This window comes from Bufo gargarizans, chromosome 2 (assembly GCF_014858855.1).
Source record: "Bufo gargarizans isolate SCDJY-AF-19 chromosome 2, ASM1485885v1, whole genome shotgun sequence".
NCBI classification, from domain to species: Eukaryota; Metazoa; Chordata; class Amphibia; order Anura; family Bufonidae; genus Bufo; species Bufo gargarizans.
Window position 1 is genome coordinate 354042552 of NC_058081.1, and position 15803 is coordinate 354058354.

Sequence of the window (15803 nt, forward strand, 5' to 3'; positions counted from 1 at the left end):
CATGTGAAAGGGGCCTTAGGCCTCTTTCACACGAGCGTGTCCGGATATAGGTCCGGATGCGTTGCGGCAAACCCGTGTGAGTAGGTACCCAATTGCAGTCAGTTTTGACTGCGATTGCGTTCCATTGTTCAGTTTTTATCGCGCGGGTGCAATGCGTTTTGCAATCGCGTGATAAAAAACTGAATGTGGTACCCAGACCCGAACTTCTTCACAGAAGTTCAGGTTTGGATTCAAGGTTGTGTAGATTGTATTATTTCCCCTTATAACATGGTTATAAGGGAAAATAATAGCATTCTGAATACAGAATGCGTAGTACAATAGGGCTGGAGGGGTTACAAAATATACAGAATGCATAGTACAATAGGGCTGGAGGGGTTACAAAATAAATAAAAATAATTTAATATTTTTTAATAATTTTTGTCTCCTAGCAACAGTGCGTGAAAATCGCACCGCATCCGCACTTGCTTGCGGATGCTTGCGATTTTCACACAGTCCCATTCACTTCTATGGGGCCTGCACTGCGTGAAAAACACACAAAATAGAGCTTGCTGAGATTTTCACGCAACGCACAAGAGGCATGAAAATCACCGGATTCAGTGCGGGTGCAATGCGTTCACCTCACGCATTGCGCCCGCGTGGAAGGGGCCTTATACTTCACACTTTAAAGATGTAAAATTGCATTGGCATGGAAAAAGCAGAAACACAATACGATTGTGGACAAACCATCAGTTTTACCCTGAGCTCATTCCATAACGCCCATGTTACAATAAACCTTAATCTCTGCAATTCGTATTTGTAGGCATTGGTAGAACCCAGTACCACGTTCATGCCTTTTAATCTTTGTATTAAAATAATCTCCCAACAAATACAACATAATCTCCTACAAAAAAAATAGTCTATATGGAATATCTTGTAGAAAAATAGTCCCTCTATATCAAAATAGTAAGAGAAAGCTCTGCAATTCATATAACATTTGAATAAAAATAGTATTTTTTTGCAGAAATAATCTGATCATTTCTTGTCCTGAGTGATGAGCTACAGATATGACCATTTGCTACTATACAGAGGAAGAATTATGTCATAATAAAAATGTAAAAATAAAATGTTAAAATGTCCTCCTGTATTTGGTTATAGACAGGTAGTTATGTGATCTGGCAGTATGACATATTGCTTTATTGTATATTCTTCAGAAAATTAATATGTGCAATTCCAGATTGCACACTTCGGTAGTGCACACTTCGGTATTTAAGAATATGCCACCTATGGCATGGTAACGTTGGAGTATCTTTCGCCTCTACCTCTTTTAAACTGCTGACCCATTAACAAAAGCATCTTTTTGTTCCTGCTCATACAGTGCAAACTGCACAGCTTGATGAACGCTGTGAAATACCATAGTCCCTTCCTCCCTTTTTAAATAGTCCCCATTCCTAAGCGAATTTCTCACACAAATGCTGCACTGAGCCAGCAGAACACGAATACCAATGTCATCATAATCTTTCAAGACTTCTTTCAAAGTGTTTAACCCTGCTGTATCAATGAACTGGATGGCACTACAGTCAATGATTACAGAGTGAAGAGGCATCTGCTCCTGGTAGAGTCTCTGTACAACTTCCGTTGTAGTAAGACTGGAATCTGCGATGCCCTCTTTCTTCTGCCACTTCTCTTTCTTCTTTGCAGCTTTCTTCTCTGCTAATGCCACCAATACTGGATCTACACCAACATATTTATACAAGGTTGATTTAAAGCACTGCTTATTCACATAATAGAGTGGGGCTTCAAATCGAAAGACCTTAACTCCTTTTGTGGTGTTTAGGTCCTTATAGACAGTCATAGATTCATATACATCTGAGGCCTCCACTCTGCCTAGCAGTGTTACCCCAGGTTTCTGAGATCTTACAATGACACACAGCATTGAAAAGGCAATGCCAGTCAATAGTCCCAATTCTGTACTAACAAATGCTGATGAAAACATGGTGATCAACCAAATAGAGGTGTCCACTTTATTGACTTTCCACATCTTGGGAAGATCTAAACATTTTCTAAGGGCATCTCTTAAGTTCACTATGGTGATAACTCCAAGAACACATTTTTGGAGAGAGTAAAAAAGAGGAGCAATTACCAGTAGGACTAAGAGAAGGACTAAAGAGGTCATGAATCCTGAGACTTGAGTTTTGCAACCGGTGGACTCTTTAACTAGCGTTTTTGCAAGAGCAGCACTTGTGGTAAAGCAATGAAAAAATGAAGGAATGATGTTGCAAAATCCAATGGCATACATCTCCTGATTAGCCTTCACTTCATACCCATGTTTCTTTGCAAACATCTCTGAAAGAGAGACGGTGATTGCAAACCCTATAATTGCAATGGACAATGCCCCCAATGCTATATTGGGAATTAGGCCCCATTCTGGAGGCTTCGGCATTAGGAATCCTGTAGGAATTTCACCTGCTATACTGGAACTATATTTTTCTTTGAGATGACCAAAGTGAGAGGCAAGAGTAGCACCAACTACCAAAAAAAGTTCAATAGGGATGGGAGCTTTAAGCTTAGATTTGAAACATTCATTCAGTTCTTTGGCTGGAACCAGAACTAAGAGGCAGATAATGCTGGTAACAAGGTCACAAATGTTGGTCTTGTGAATATTCTGGAAGATATAAATCCATGTGTAAATGGAAGAGCCAATTCCATTAGCCTGTGGTATACTCAATCCTAAAAGGTATTTCACTTGAGATGTGAGGATTGTGAAAGAGGCACCTGTTGCAAATCCACTGAGAACTGCGCCAGAGAGGTACACAGAAACAAAGCCAACTTGTAGGACTCCCATTACTACCTGTAGAGTAAAAAGAAAGATAACGTTACCACAGACAACTACATTTAAACACATTTTTCTTTGCATCACAAAGGAATTGCATTTAGTTTATTCCCAAATTTGAAGTTATCCCATAATCACAAGATAGTGGATAAATATTAGATTGGAGGGGGTCCTACCACTGGAACCTCCTCCGATTACAAGAATGGGATCCCATACCCAGCAACTTTCCAACCCCCCTGCTCCGAAATGAACAGAGCAGTAGGTTGAGCATGCACACTGCCACACTATTCATCTCTATAGAACCTGCTAAAAATATGGTAGCTGAACGCTGTACTTGGCTATCTTATAGACAAAAATGTAGAGGTAGTGCGCATGCTCAACATGCTACTCTGTTCATAGTAAAGAACCTTGTGGCATTGATGGATTAAACAGATCTCATTTTTCATTTCACCTGAACCCTTATCATATCCACATACAATAGAGGTAGCCATAAGTGTTCATGGTCCTCTTAACAGGTCTACTGGAGTTACTTAGACAGTCAAGCAAGTGACTCCCTTAGATTCCAGTGGACAGAGCAACAAACGTGGCACCTATTCTTAAAGGGATTATCCAGGAATTTATATTGCTGACCTATCCTCTGGAGGTGTTGGACCCCTGCCGATCAGCTGTTGGAAGAGGCTTGCGCTCTGTGAGCCCTGTGGCCTCTTCCTAGGTCATGTGACATCATTGTACATCAGTCACATGGTCTAGTAGCAGCTCAGCCTCATTCAAGTCAATGGGGCTGAGCTACAATGCCAAGCACAGCCGCTATACAATGTATGGCACTGAGCTTGGAAAGCATCTCCTGCTCTATAACATGCTTTGATTGCAACAGATTTCACTTATTTCGTGATGACAGCTTCTATTTAAAAAGATCCATCGTAGTATGCTGCAAATATGAGCAAATAATTACAACACTGCTCATCATTCATAAAATTAGAAAAGTTGGCATCTCCTCCAAAAATGTATTTCAGGCTATGCTTATTAAGTGGATAATGTTATTGTTAATGTGATTAAGTGGAAATGGAAGATTTTGGATTTTGCCTTTCAGAAAGGTCAAAATACACAATATGTGAATCAGCATCTGTATTTTACTTAAAGTGTATATATTTTTTCTTCTAATGAGTAGGGACAGTGATAGGGAACATTTTTCTAATAACTAACCAGCCACCGGGAGATGCAGGGCAGATCATGCAGTCAGCTATTGACTATTCTGCTGTAGAGACAGGGAGTAGCTGATTTACAATATACAGGGACAGTATATACTATAAATCAAGAACTCCCTGTCTCTCTCTCCATAATAGCCAGTGCTGACTGCATGATCTGCCCTGCATCTCCCGGCAGCTGGTTAGTTACTCAGCGCACCAGGGATACAGAAGAATTATTCACTCTTAGCGCTGGCCATGCTGATGATCAGTGTCAATATAGCAGGAAGATAGAGCAAATACAGTATATATGTACCTTAATTTCTAGACATATATAGATGCCAGCAGGGAGAGAAAAAGAATTAACCCAAGCTGTCTTCACAGTGAACACTGCTCTGTACTGTGTAGATAAACATGGATAAACATACTTTAGCAATGCTCATTTAGAGAGCACTGCTAAGGGACATTTCAGGGTAAGTTTTCTCATATAAAAGTACAAGTTCTTTAAAAAAAGTGTATTAGAAAAATGTTCTCTATTACTGTCCCTACACATTAGAAGAAAAAAAAAATGTCAGTTATACTTTAATATGTCTAGAGTCCCCTGTACACAGGCTAAGGATTTGAGAACTGTCAGGGGTGAGTGTTCGTACAAATGTTCATTTTTTATAATTATCCCTGTAAATGTACCGACAATTGTCCAACAGAATATCAAATTTTTCACACACCTACTAAAATCACTGTTCATCAGAAGCACATTGTCCTGTGTGAACTTGAATTTTCTGCTGCCAGATGAGTAGACTGTATTGCATGAAGGCATGCCGAAATGCCGTTGGGATAGGCACCATCTTGGAGTGTGGGACTTAGTATGGGTAATGGATCTTTTTTTAACTGTATTTCATTGCAGATTAGGCTTGTGATTTTCTTTGCACTTTGCTCTTTATGATTAGCCTTTTATTTGCATAGTTGAATTTCTTGCTAACATACATGCACAAAGCTAATATTGACAGTCCTGTGCGTATTCCTCTTCCTCCAATAATGTCACATTTCTTGCAAGCTCTCTATTTAACTGTTTTTAACATATGAACTAATAAAGTATATGAACTATTGTTATTGCATGTGGTCTGGTAATTTTTATAGGTTTGTGTACTGAACTGTTACCCATGTAAATGCAGCTACCGAGTGAGAGATAATCTGGAGTAAACTACCTATGAACCTTCAATCATTGTCCGCTCTATTGGCTTAAGTCTTAGTTAATGTGAGTTTTTCATTTTTGACTAGATTAACCATTTAAACCCATTCATTCTCTTTAGATTAGAGGGAACTTTATTAATGGATTTATAATGAAGTGGCTCACTGTGTATTCGTACTGAATGTTCCTCCTACTAATTTGATCCATTACAAATCTATAAAACATTTATAATAGCAGTTCAACTATAAATTTCTGACTATAATTATTCTATTAAAAATAATTATCAGTAAATATGCTTTTCCCTACTTGCGAAGCATTGATAAGAATGAGCTTTTAATGAACACACTGAGAAAGTTAATTATCTTTGCATTCCTAAATGAATTATAAGCAAAGCATTTGCTGTTTTTTAAAGCATAATCTTCTTACTGTGGAGGTGTCTATCACTGTCCAGGTAATAGCAAAAGTCTATACAGAATTCCATCTATCGCTTTTGTCGGCTTCCTATTTAAATTGCTATTTCCACACAAAAGCAGTGGGATGTTTTTTAATTAAAATTTAATTGGAACAGCAATTTCCACGCAAAGAAATGAGAGAGTTCACAAGAAATCATTTCACTGTGCCCTGCGGCTTCAGCCAAGCACTCGACATACACACAAGGTATTCCACGGCTGTCGCCGGGAAGTGCGGTGTTGATTAACTGATTTGGATGCTATATATAGAAGACAAAAGCAACTTAGCCAGATTACTGTATTAGGAGGCACAGTTCTCTTGTTCTTTACCTTATCCTCCAATGAAGAACAGCTTTGTATAAAAGTTTTCCATGTACTGATAACGTATATCTTAAAAGCATTAAAGCAGAGCAGAAACTAATCCAATGTGGCCAAGTGGTCACCAACATGTCTAAAGCTGGTCCACATGCTTGGAAAACAGGTTTAATCCAAATTAAGTTATAAAATAGGGCCATAAATTAGCAAAATGTAATATTCTGACATCTTTATCCCAGCAATGACTCCTCTCTGCATAGTTTGAGAGCCATAAGTCTTTAGCTTCTCACTTTACCAACACATCTGCACCCTACACATTAACACAATATGTTCTTGGTGCCACATGCTGTGCCCTGAATATAATAGCAACATTATTAGTAGTTCCCCTGAATACAGTCATGTCACGTGCAATGCCCGCTAAAAATAAAACTCCCCAAAGCTCCCAATACTGTGCCTCATCTCTGTGCTCCACATACGGTGCCTCATCTCTGTGCCCCCTATACTATGCCTCACCTCTGTTCCCCATAGTGTGTCCCATCTATGTGCTCCAATTACTGTGCCTCATCTCTTTGCCGCTATACTATGCCTTACCTCTGTGTCACCCATACTGTAACTTGTATCTGTGTTCCCCATACTATGCCTCATCTCTCTGCCCCACATACTGTGCCTCATCTCTGTGCCCCCATGCTGTGCCCCATCTCTGTGCTCCCCATACGGTGCCCCATATTGTACTTCTTATCTGTATGCAGTGCATACACTGTGCAATATGTTCGTTTCCCTGGTACCAAGACATCATCCAGCTATGTAGTCCTAACCGGTTCTGGCCAGGCTTGCATCTGTGGAACATTGCAGGTGGTGCAATGAAGTCATTGCACAGCGTGCATCACAACAAATGGTTGAGTGGCATTGCAGAGAACCACAAGCACTGAGGCAAATGGCCAATTATATCTGCGTCCTCTGGATAGGTCATCAATATCAGCTGTTAGAAGAGGTCAGTGCTCTGTGAGCTCTGCGGCCTCTTCCTAGGCCATTGGACCACACTGTACATCGTTCACATGGCCTACTGTAGTTGCAGCTCATCCCCATTGACGTGAATGGGACTGAGCTGCAATACCAAGCACAGCTGCTATACAATGTATTGCGGGTGAGCCTGAAACAGCTGAGTGCCGGTACTCAGACCCCCGCCGATGTGATAATGATGACCTATCCTGAGGACTGGTCATCATTACCTTTAACTGGATTAACCCCTTTAAGATGCATTCTAGCTTGACCCATTTTTTATCTACACTAAAAAGCCATAACTTTTTTTAATCTTCCAGTTGATCTAGCCATATGAGGTTGTTTTTTTGTGCAATTAGTGTTTTTAATGGCTCTATTTTCAGTACATACAGTAGCTCACAAAAGTGAGTACACCCCTCACATTTTTGTAAATATTTTATTATATCTTTTCATGGGACAACACTGAAGATATTACACTTTGATACAATGTTTAAGTAGTCAGAGTACAGCTTGTATAACAGTGTATTTGGTGAGCCCTCAAATAACTCCATATCTTAGAGTACACTCCTAAATGGCCAAATTGTGACCAAACTATCAATATTTTGTGTGGCCACCATTATTTTCCAGCACTGACTTAACTCTTTTGGGCATGGAGTTCACTAGAGAGTCACAGGTTAACACTGTAATCCTCTTCCACTCCTCCATGAAGACATCATAGTGCTGATGGATGTTAGAGACCTTACGCTCCACCACCTTCCGTTTGAGGATGCCCCACAGATTATCAATAGAGTTTAGGTCTAGAGACATGCTTGTCCAGTCCAGCACCTTTACCCTTAGTTTCTTTAACAAGGCAGTGGTAGTATTGGAGGTGTGTTTGGGGTCGTTATCATGTTGGAATAATGCCCTGCGGCCCAGTTTCTGAAGGATGGGGAACATGCTCTGCGTCAGTATGTCACAATATATGTTGGCATTCATGGTTCCGTCAATGAACTGTAGCTGCCCACAGCCGGAAGCACTCATGCAGCCCCAAACCATGACACTACCACCACAATGCTTAAATGTAGCCAACACTTGTCTTTGCTTTCCTCACCTTGTCGCCGCCACATATGCTTGACACCATCCGAACAAAATAAGTTTATCTTGGTCTCATCAGACCACATGATGTGGTTCCAGTAATACAAGTCCTTAGGCTACTTTCACAGTTGCGGCAAAGGATTCCAGCAGGCAGGTCCGTCGCCGGAACTGCCTGCCGGATTCATCAAAACGTATGCAAACTGATGGCATATGTCAGACGGATCAGGATCCTGATCCGTCTGACAAATGCATTGAAGTACCAGATCCGTCTCTCCGGTGTCATCAGTAAAAAGGGATCCAGTATTTATTTTCACAGATATAAAGGTCTGTGCATGTGCGGACCGGAAGAACGGATCCGTCAATGCGGCAATTTTAATGTAAGAGGGACTGAACTGATGCAACGGAATTCAGAATGCATTAGGATAAAACTGATCAGTTTTTTTCAGGTATCGAGCCCCTAGGACGGAACTCAATACCGAAAAAGAAAAACGCTAGTGTGAAACTACCCTAAGTCTGCTTGTCTGCAGCAAACTGTATGCAGGCTTTCTTGTTCATCATCTTTAGAAGATGTTTCCTTCTGTTACGACAGCCATGCAGACCAATTGTCACAGATGTAGTATGGGAGAATACCAAAAGACAATCAAGAAGGAAGGGGAAAGACACTAGGCCTCACCGCTAGGGAAGGAAAGGGGTCACCACCTATAAAACCCTGCTCCTGGCCCTAACTCCTATCCATATGGGTACCTCTCAATGGTAGAGATACCCATACACAGGAACCTAGAAAACCCTGGACCCTCAGATGCCCTAAAGAGACAATGACAGGGCAGAGACCACCTGTTCCTTCCCTGGTGAAGGAACTAGTGTTTCACTGAGGCCTAGTAAACAACCAAGGGGGGGGGGGGATACAAAACACAACAAGCGGAACACTTAACTTCAGAGGATGATGGATGAACAGGGCTTCAACACGAACCACACTCCAGCTCTTCCAAGGCCAAATGAAGCTATCCCAAGCAAGGAGTGTTGGAAAAAGTCAGACTAAATAGGGTGAGGTAAAGGTCACATGATCCACACCTGAACTGGACAACAACACACAGACAAAGTTAAACCAAAAGAGGCTGTCAGATCACTAATGCGTAGATAATCTCTCAGACCTTCTGAGACCTGTCACAGATGTGAGAGTGCCCCCTATTCTACGGGTGACCTCCAGGCACCCAGGACCAACCTTATCAGGATGAGCTCTGTGGAATGCTCTCACCAGACGACTAGCATTAACATCGGTCGCTGGAACCCACATCCTCTCCTCTGGTCCGTACCCTCTCCAATGAACGAGATACTGGAGGGATCGCCGGAGAACTCGGGAGTCCACAATCCTGCTGATATGAAATTCTAAATTGCCGTCCACCATGACAGGAGCAGGAGGCAAGGAGGACGGCTCAACAGGTTCGACACATTTCTTTAGCAACGATTTATGAAATACGTTATGGATTTTCAATGCCTGAGGAAGTTCAAGACGGAAGGCTACAGGGTTAACACCTTCACGACTGCAATACGCTGCAAAGCGCTTGGATTAAAGCTTCTGCCCCTGCACTGCTGCTGTCACGAACAGCATACAGTGCAGTAATGATGGCAAGGGACCAATCAGAGTGGTCCCTTGCCGGCAATCAATCCAATTGGTTAGTCTGTGCAGGCTAACCAATCGGATCGCGGCATTGAAAAAATGCCGGTTTTAGGCTCTGATCTGCGCTCTGCAGATCAGAGCCTGAAATCAGATAGTGTCCTCGTGCCTCCCCACGATCTGTGCCCCTCCAAGTCCCCCTTGTGTCCGCTTGTCGCCTGCAGCTCATCTCCTGCTCTCCTGCTCCTGCGCTCATCTCCTGATGCGGTCCTCCGCCCCCTCCCCGCCCCATTCATTCTCTCCGCCCCTCCTGCCCCAGCCTCCCTCAATGTTGCCGGCCGTACATCCCCCGCCCCCCCTTTCCAGCGCTGCCTCCGGTCCCCCTGCTGTGTGTGATGGCGGCGGCTCCATTCCTGAGTTGCCGCCATCAGCAGAGTGTCAGCTCTATGTAAAGTTAAGTTAAAGGGGTGCATTCTGCGTTATTCAGTTATGTGTCGGATACAGCACCTCCATTATTTTCATTGTCCTTGTATGACAGAGAACAAATAGTAATGTGAAAGAGCCTTCACAAGGCCAAATTTGAAGCTTCTCTGATAGTTCCCAATTATTTAGTAGTGACCCTCTCTAGCTGAACTCTGAACAATGTATAGGATAGAGTGTTCACACTTCATGTGCTGACACTTTGTAACATAAATTAACAGCAGTACAACCCTTTTCAAAGGCTATGTATCAGAAGTTTGCTGTATACAATTGAATGATTTTCCTAAAATATGACGTAAAGTCATGATTTTATGAAAGACACGGAGGCGAGTATTGCTTAACCCTTTCTTTACTTCACAAAATAGCAGCAAAGAATTAGACAACAAAATCCACCAATGGGCACACAGCCCTCCCCCTAGCCCCAGTATAAAGGGACCACCCCTCAAGTCCTTCCTCCTCTTTCTTTGTCTTCAGAACGTCCTTAACGAATCAAACAGGAACAGCCGGAACCAGGAGAAACGCCACCCGGAAGACCAACATGGCTTGAACCACCGACTTGAAGAAACGGCAAACAGAAAATGCAGCAAATCCGTTCAACTCTCCACCGAACAGGATGAGATCAACCTTGAAAAGAGAGAGAAAAAACAACAGATAATCTCCAGCACTGCAATGCGGAATTCCTATAGAAGCGACTTAGCGGCATACAAGGCAAGAAAAACGCAATAACCGTTGACACAGCCTTAACAGTTGGAATACCAAAAATGACAAAATACATGCATACAATATAGAAACATAAATAACAGCACCTCTGGGAGGGATAAAACACGGGCGGGGCAATACTCGCCTCCGTGTCTTTCATAAAATCATGACTTTACGTCATATTTTAGGAAAATCATTCAATTTTATTTCAAGACACGGAGGCTCATATTGCTAGTTCAAAGTCTATCCACTATAGAAGCAAACACATGCGGATCCGGCCTAAAATAAAATTCCCGAAACGTGGAGACACGAGACCAGTCCGCCAACCTCATGACGTCTTCTAGGCGCGCACCGGAAAGAGCCAAGGAAGTCGCGGAAGCGCCGCGAACAGAATGTGCCGTAAAAATGGAAGTATCTATACCCGCGAGAGACAAGATCCACTTCACCCAACGCGACAGAGTAACCGCGGCAACCGGAGCAAAAGGTCTACGGAAAGAAATAAACAACTGAGCAGCAGAGGGTGACCGCAAGGATCGCGTTCTGGACTCGTACTCCTTCAGACACGCGACCGGACAGAGCGCCGCTGAAGAAGGAAACACAGGATAAGAGACCGAAGTGATACCAGTCTTGGTACACCGGGAAATGTTGAACGTAACACCCTCAGGAGTAAAGGACCGGGCGTCAAAATCTAATGCCCGGACGTCCGAGACCCTTTTGCAAGAAATCAAGCAAAAAAGCGTCACCAATTTAGCCGATAACTGGCGAAGGGACAAACCCTCGTTGGAATGCCAAGACGACAGGAAAGACAGCACGGACGAAACGTCCCAAGAACTAGAAAAACGAGGCCTGGGAGGGCGTGCAAAGCGAGACCCTTTAAGCAACCGGCATACCAACGGATGACGGCCGGCCGAACAGCCATCAAATCCCCTATGACCGGAGGAAATGGCTGATCGAAACACGTTTATAGTCCGATAGGCCTTACCCTCGTCATACAGAGTACTGAGGAACTGAACCACATCGCCTACAGAGGCTGTAGTGGGATCCAAGTTCCGAAGGCCGCACCAACCAGCCCAGGATCGCCAAGCTGACTTATAGGCTCTCCTGGTCCCTGGAGCCCATGCGTTCTCCAAAAGGAAGATAGCCGTCTCCGAAAGTCCCTCGGTCTGCCAGGATAACCCGACACCCTGCAGGCCAGAAGACGTAGGGATCCCTCCAGAATCAGCGGATGAGGATGGCTCAGCGGATCCAGCAGCAGCGATGTCCGGACAGGAAGTAACCTGGGAATCTCCACCAGAAGTTCCAACAGCTGTGGAAACCACGACTGCGCGCTCCAGAAGGGAAGTACCAGTACTAGTTCCGAGACCTGAAGACGAATCTTGGCCAAGGTCCGGGGAATCATCGAGAACGGTGGGAATGCATACATCACATCCGTCGACCAACTCTGGAGAAAAGCATCCACCGCCTCCGCGGACGGGTCCGGCCTCCAACTGAAGTACCTGGGCAGCTGGGCGTTCCAGCGGGACGCGAAAAGGTCTATCGAAAACGGGCCCCAAAGAGATCCGATGGTAGAAAATATCTCCCCGTCTAATCTCCAGTCGCTGGTGTCTGAGATGTAGCGAGAACTCCAATCGGCCAGGGTATTGTGCAATCCCGGAAGATATTCCGCCACAACCGAAACTCCATTGGACAGGCAATAATCCCAGAAGTCTTTGGCTAGGTGCGTCAACATCCTCGAACGGGTACCTCCCATGGAATTGATGTAACGGACGGCCGAGACATTGTCCATGCGAAGGCGAATGCAGGCCGTGGCCCTCCCACTGGTGAAGCTGCGGACAGCAAAGGAACCCGCCAGGAGTTCCAGAGCATTGATGTGTAAGTGAGACTCCACCGTGGACCACGGACCTCCCGTGGAGACACCCTCGCAATGCGCGCCCCAACCGTGAAGGCTGGCGTCCGACTCTATCACAACATCTGGGCGCGGGCCGAACAGAGCCCTGCCATTCCAGGCAGAGAGGTTGGCAATCCACCATGTCAACTCGTCCCTCGTCTCGTGATCCAAAGAGATAAGGTCCGCATAAGAGGCCCCGGCATGCAGGTGAGCGATTTTGAGGCGCTGCAGGGCCCGATAATGAAGGGGAGCCGGGAAGATAGCCTGAATGGAGGATGACAAGAGACCTATCACCCTGGCCAAATGACGAAGAGAAATCTGCGGAAGGATCAGAGTGCGACGCAACTCCTTGCGGATCGACCGCACCTTCGAGGGGGGAAGACTGAGAGTCAAGGACAGAGAATCCAACCGGAATCCGAGAAATTCCATGGACTGAGAAGGGATCAGACAGGACTTCTCCCGATTGACAATGAAGCCCAGAGCTGAGAGGAGATGAATAGACATCTTCAAGTGGGACAGCAGAGAGGGGCGGTCCTCCGCCATAATCAGGATATCGTCCAGATAGATTATGAGTCTCACCCCCCGATAGCGTAGCCATGCCACTACCGGACGCATCAGTTTGGTGAAACACCAGGGGGCGGACGAGAGACCGAAGGGGAGGCAAGAGAAACGCCAAACCGTTCCCTGCCAATGGAAGCACAGCAGATCCCTGGAAGAAGGAGCAATCGGAACCGTCAAGTAGGCATCCTTGAGGTCCAGTTTGACCATCCAGTCTCCCGGCAAGAGCATGTCCCTCAGGAGATGGATGCCCTCCATCTTGAAATGCCTGTATCTGACGAATACATTCAGTGCTTTGAGGTTGATAACGGGTCGGAACTGGCCTCCCTTTTTCTCCACCAAGAACATACCGCTCACAACCCTTTCGTGATCGAGCGGGGCCGGTTCTATAGCTCCCTTGAGATACAAGGCCCGTAGCTCTACATCTATGAGGCTCCGGGACTCCTGAGAACGGAACATGGGAGGAGGCGGGGCTGGAAGCCTCGGGGGGGCAATAAGCTCTATGCTGAACCCCCGAACCGTGGACAACACCCATGGGTCGTTGGTAATGAACGCCCAAGCATGAATAAAATGTTGGAGTCTGCCCCCTACACAGCTTTCCGAAAAATGGCGAAGGGGAGGTAGACTTACCAAATGGGCGTCTGAGGTTTGGGTTTCCTCTGTAAGGTCTCCCCCTTCCGGAAGCACCACGGGTAGGAAAGAATGACGGTTGGTGTCTTTGCTCGTGGGTAGGCGGGCGGTATGATGAATAGGAGCCTCGACCCGCACCGCGGGTCTGGCACGAAGCACGGCCGGACAGAACTGCCCCTTGAACTGCCGGCCCTGGTGGAAACCCTACCGCTAAAAACCCGACGCATCGACGTCTGGGCTTTATCCAATGCGGTAAAGGTCCCTACAAACTTCCCTAACTCCTTAATGAATGGATCCCCGAAGAGGAAACCTTGGGCATCCTTGCCGGCCTCTGACAGGGCCATGTTGGTCAATTTCGGTTCAATTTTTAACAAAATGGCTTTATGCCGTTCAATATTGAGGGAGGTATTTGCATTACCTGCCATGCAAATGGCTCTTTGGGCCCAACCACGGAGGTCAGCCGGGTCGACCATCCGGCCTTCAGCCTTGGCGGATTCTGCCAACTCAAAAATCTTAGTCAGGGGTCCCATAATATCAAGTAACTTGTCCTGACAAGCTTTCAGGGCCGAGTCTAGGCCTCTCTTGGGGCTAAACCCCGTTTTAGACAGGAATTGGACCATCTTCGGGTCCACGACCGGCGTTTCGCATACCTTATTAGGTACCACCGGGCGAGGGCATTCCGCCCGGAGTTTGTTCCGCGCCTCCTTGCTAAGGGGCTTACGGATCATGGACTCCAAGTAAGCAGCAATATGGGGAGCCGGAAGCCATTCCGCGGACCTGGGGTGATGTAAGGAGTCCGGGTCAAAGAGAGCCTCCCCGGCCGGGTCCAAAAGGGAAACGGATTGGGAGGGGTCCGCCGGGTCGACCTCTAACGGTCGCTGAGGCAACGATGAGAAGGAGACAGACGTCCCCTGGGCAGGTGACATATCCTCATCATCAAATTCCTCTGGATTCTCATAAGAATCAATCAACGCCTCCTCATCAGATTCACCATTAGAATCAGAAACTAGCTCGGGGTGGGACCGAGCAGATTTCCAATGCCGTGCCTTTTCTGCCTGGCGCGGACAGGCTCTTTTGCGCGACCGAGGCGCGCTGTCATTGGATGGAACAATGCCATCAATCATATCACTTCTGGAGGCAACAGGGGCTGGTAAAGGCATGGGATTAGGGGCCACCGTAGATGAAGTATTGGCAATCAAGACCTGGGATATGGAGTGCGTCAGTACTGAGGACATAGAGCCCATAGCCGAAATAATGGCCTCAGAGATAGATCTTTGCAGGGTCAGTGCCTGCGGATCTGCTGGTACAGAAGCAGGGCCCCTAGTAGCAGGGGTAATAACCACACTCTGTGGGGGACAAGGGGAGGCCCCAGGAGAGGGGGTCCCAAGTGCCGCCGGTGGAGCCTTCTGGGCAGACATAATTATGCACTGACAGAAATATATATATATAACCCACGATATGCCCCTGAATCCTACTAACTGATCCTAACTAAGGCTGGGCAGGAAGACAGCAGAGTTAGTCACTCTGAGTCTGCAGGAGGAGCCGCCGTACCGGACTGTGCAGGAGATCACACGCTGGATGCGCACAGCGATGCGCTCACATGCAGGAGACGTCCGAAATCCCGCCCACTATCGCGAGATTTCGGACTCAGCAGCCGGAACGGCGCGAACGAGCGCCGAGAGGAGGCGGAAAATGGCGGCCGAGATCTCGCGAGACGCGAGACCTCGGACGCGACGGAGCGGAGAAGAAAAAGGTAATCGCCGCTCCCCAGTACAAACAGGGAAAAAAACAAACCCCGATCCCAGCAAGGGGACGGAGGAGAGTCAAGGGGGAATTGAAAGAAGCATCAGTAAGGGAAAACAAAACGGCACCAAAACTCTATGGCACCCAAGTCCTATAAGGCAAACTGGTTAC

General features: G+C 45.9%; 1 protein-coding gene across 2 annotated transcripts in view; it reads right to left on the reverse strand.

The window, feature by feature from the left end:
- Positions 1-532: 532 nt before the first annotated feature.
- The window catches only part of SLC26A2 (solute carrier family 26 member 2), a 141530-nt gene continuing 126259 nt past the window's right edge, over positions 533-15803 (reverse strand). For both annotated transcript variants that reach the window (XM_044280704.1, XM_044280705.1), the window contains exon 3: positions 533-2827. In XM_044280704.1, coding sequence (XP_044136639.1) covers positions 1304-2827 — 1524 coding nt within the window. In that variant the 3' untranslated portion in view covers positions 533-1303. The remainder of the gene's footprint in view (positions 2828-15803) is intronic.